The 3167-nt window shown below is 49.0% G+C and overlaps 1 protein-coding gene across 1 annotated transcript in view; it reads right to left on the bottom strand.

Moving 5' to 3' along the window:
- Nucleotides 1-1334: 1334 nt before the first annotated feature.
- Nucleotides 1335-3167, bottom strand: part of LOC145877138 (NLR family CARD domain-containing protein 3-like) — a 28597-nt gene continuing 26764 nt past the window's right edge. Inside the window, exon 4 of the mRNA XM_082972430.1 lies at nucleotides 1335-3010. Coding sequence (XP_082828556.1) covers nucleotides 2487-3010 — 524 coding nt within the window. The 3' untranslated portion in view covers nucleotides 1335-2486. The remainder of the gene's footprint in view (nucleotides 3011-3167) is intronic.

Here is a 3167-nt window from a genome sequence, read left to right on the forward strand (position 1 = left end):
TGCCAGGGCAAGGTGAGCATCGAGCGGAAGGGGTGAAGCCAACCCTGCACTCAAGACCACCAGTGCGCCCTTTCGGTCCGGTGTTTCCCGCTAGACGCACTAGCATGGAGGTGCGTGTCTCCAGGCTGGCACGTCCAGTACCAGCCCCACGCATCAGGAGTCTAGTGCGTCAGCCCAGTCTCGCCAGGCGTAAGTCGCCAGAGCTGCCCGCAAGTCAACAGTCACCAGAGCTGCCCGCCAGTCAACAGTCGCCAGAGCTGCCCGCCAGTCAACAGTCACCAGAGCTGCCCGCCAGTCGTACGTCGCCAGAGCTGCCCGCCAGTCGTACGTCGCCAGAGCTGCCCGCCAGTCGTACGTCACCAGAGCTGCCCGCCAGTCGTACAACGCCAGAGCTGCCCGCCAGTCGTACGTCACCAGAGCTGCCCGCCAGTCAGGAGTCACCAGAGCCGCCCGCTAGTCAGAAGCTGCCAGAGTGGCCCGACCGCCCGGAACTGCCAGAGTGGCCCGACTGCCCGGTTCTGCCAGGGTGGCCAGACTGCCCGGTTCTGCCAGACTGCCCGGTTCTGCCAGAGTGGCCAGACTGCCCGGTTCTGCCAGAGTGGCCAGACTGCCCGGCCCAGCCCGAGTGGCCCTCCTGTCCTCCGGCCCAGCCCGAGTGGCCCTCCTGTCCTCCGGCCCAGCCCGAGTGGTCCTCCTGTCCTCCGGCCCAGCCCGAGTGGCCCGCATGTCTTCCGACCCAGCCCGAGTGGTCGGTCTGCCAGGGTCAGCCCGAGTGGCCCGTCTGCCTGGTGCAGCTATCGGCGCCACCAAAGTGGGCGACGCCGAAGGTGGAGCGAGGTCCACGTCCTGCACCTGAGCCACCTCCAGGATAGGTGGGTTGGGGAGGGAGGGTGTAGCACAGTGCCGTCGGTGACAGCAGCCACCCTCCCTTCCCTCCCTTATTGTTTAGGGGTTATTGTTTATGGGTTTTTTGTTGGTGTTTTCTGTTGGTAGGTGCATCCCGGGGTCTGCACCTTTAGGGGGGGGTACTGTCACGTCCTGACCAGCAGATGGAGCTATTGTTTTAGTTTTGGGGTCAGGACGTGGCAGTTTTGTGTATGGGAATGTTTGTATTGTTGATTGGGACTTCCAATTGAAGGCAGGTGTGTTGAGTTGCCTTTGATTGGAAGTCCTATATAGGTGTGTGTGTTTTTCTTTGGGGTTGTGGGTGGTTGTTCTTGCACTGCGTTTTTGTATGCCTGTAAGACTGTCCCTGTTGTGTTTATTGTTTTTTCAGTGGATGCTTTACTCCTTTTTTTTAAATTAAAATATGAGCATCCATATTCCCGCTGCGCCTTGGTCCTCTCAACAGCACGATGGATTTTGTGACAGTTGGTTTTCTATGGTTTATCTAGTTGTTCTGTTTCTTTGTTAGTCTGTGTGGCTCCCGATCAGGAACAGCTGTATGTCGTTGTTCCTGATTGGGAGTCATATATTAGGAGTGTGTTTTCACCTGGGGTTTGTGGGTTGTTGATTTTGCACTGCTGTATGTAAGTCCAAAAAATGACAAACCGACAGACAGGCTTTCTTGTTTTCCGTGTTCATTTTATTCTAATTAAATAGAAGAATGAGCATTCCCATCTGCGTTTTGTCATCCATTCACCACGACAGCCGTTACAACATGAGACAGGGAGAAGCAATGTAAAATCAATAATGAAATTGTTTCCACAATTAACATGCTTTTTCTTGTTTCAAGTATGTTTTATTATGAAAAGTACAATATAACCATGTATACTTGTACAACTATGGAGCGTATGTCCACATATAATTGTACAATTTGTTTTTCCAACATAAAAGACAAGAAATGATCACATTGGTATTTTAACGGTGTTATTGTAAGAGTTTAAATGTTTAAACAGAGGATACATCTAAAACAGGATAAAACAAGTGCAGTATGTTGTGAGAATGTTACTTTAACGTCGACTCATAACGTCACACTATAACTTCATGGGAGTCTTGTGGAAAGACTGCATGTTGTTTTGGGTGGATTGAGTGACGTCTTCATCAACATTTTGCAGAATATTCCGGTAATATTTTCACCTCTTGTCGGCTGCAGACATTCATAAGGAGTTCCAGTAGTTTATTTGTCATTTGCAGGTATTAAAAGTAATACATACATTGTAATTCCTTGTTGGCGCTCTCTCACATACAGGACAGTACATACCAGAGGAGGCTGCTGAGGGGAGGACGGCTCATAATAATGTCTGGAACAGAGTGAATGAAATGGAACACATGGAAACCACGTGTTTAATACCATTCCACTTATTCCACTCCAGCCATTACAAGCCTGTCCTCCCTAAATAAGGTCCCACCAGCCTCCTGTGGTACAAACACAAACAGTAAAATATATCATAAAAAATGCAAAGTGGTAAAAGATCAGAAAATATTACAAGCCTGTCATGTTTGTGTGTGTGTGTGTGTGTGTTCAGTGTGTGTGTGTCCAGTTATTATTTCAGGGACACTGAGGATTCATCATAAACCCAAAACCCTGGATAGAGGGGCTCAGTGAATGTGGAGGTGAATGTGATCAGGTGGGTCAGTGTGTCAGAGGAGGCTCTATAGAAGGACAGAGTGCCGGCTGACCAGTCCAGATACACTCCTACTCTGTGGGGGCTGGAGGAGGGGACGTCTATGGTAGTGGGATTATTATTATGACAGGCAGAGTAACTGTTGTCATAGCAGAACAGACACCAGGACTTGTCATTGTGTCCAAGCCAACAGTCCTCACCCCTTCCTCTCCTGTTGATTCCTTTATATGTCACTCCTATATCAGCCCCCCCACTCCACTCTACCTCCCAGTAACAGTGCCCAGTCAGACTCTCTCTACACAGCACCTGTTCACAGTCCTCAAATCTCTCTGGGTGATCAGGATACGGCTGCTCCTCTCTCCTACATGTCACCTTTCTGTTCTCCTCAGACAGAGAGAGGAGTCTGTTTACTGTGTTTGGGTCCAGTGTGAGATCACAGACATCTGATGGATGAAACCAGACACAATATTAGAAATCATCATCATTCACATTAGAATGTTAACTCACTTTTCACTAATTCATTTAATGTAGATGTTTCTAGGTATCAAAAGGAGAAGTTAAGGTAACTTGAGACTTGTTGAATGATCATATGTTATACTG

This window comes from Salmo salar, unplaced genomic scaffold (assembly GCF_965601325.2).
Source record: "Salmo salar unplaced genomic scaffold, fSalSal1 ptg000691l, whole genome shotgun sequence".
Lineage (NCBI taxonomy): Eukaryota > Metazoa > Chordata > Actinopteri > Salmoniformes > Salmonidae > Salmo > Salmo salar.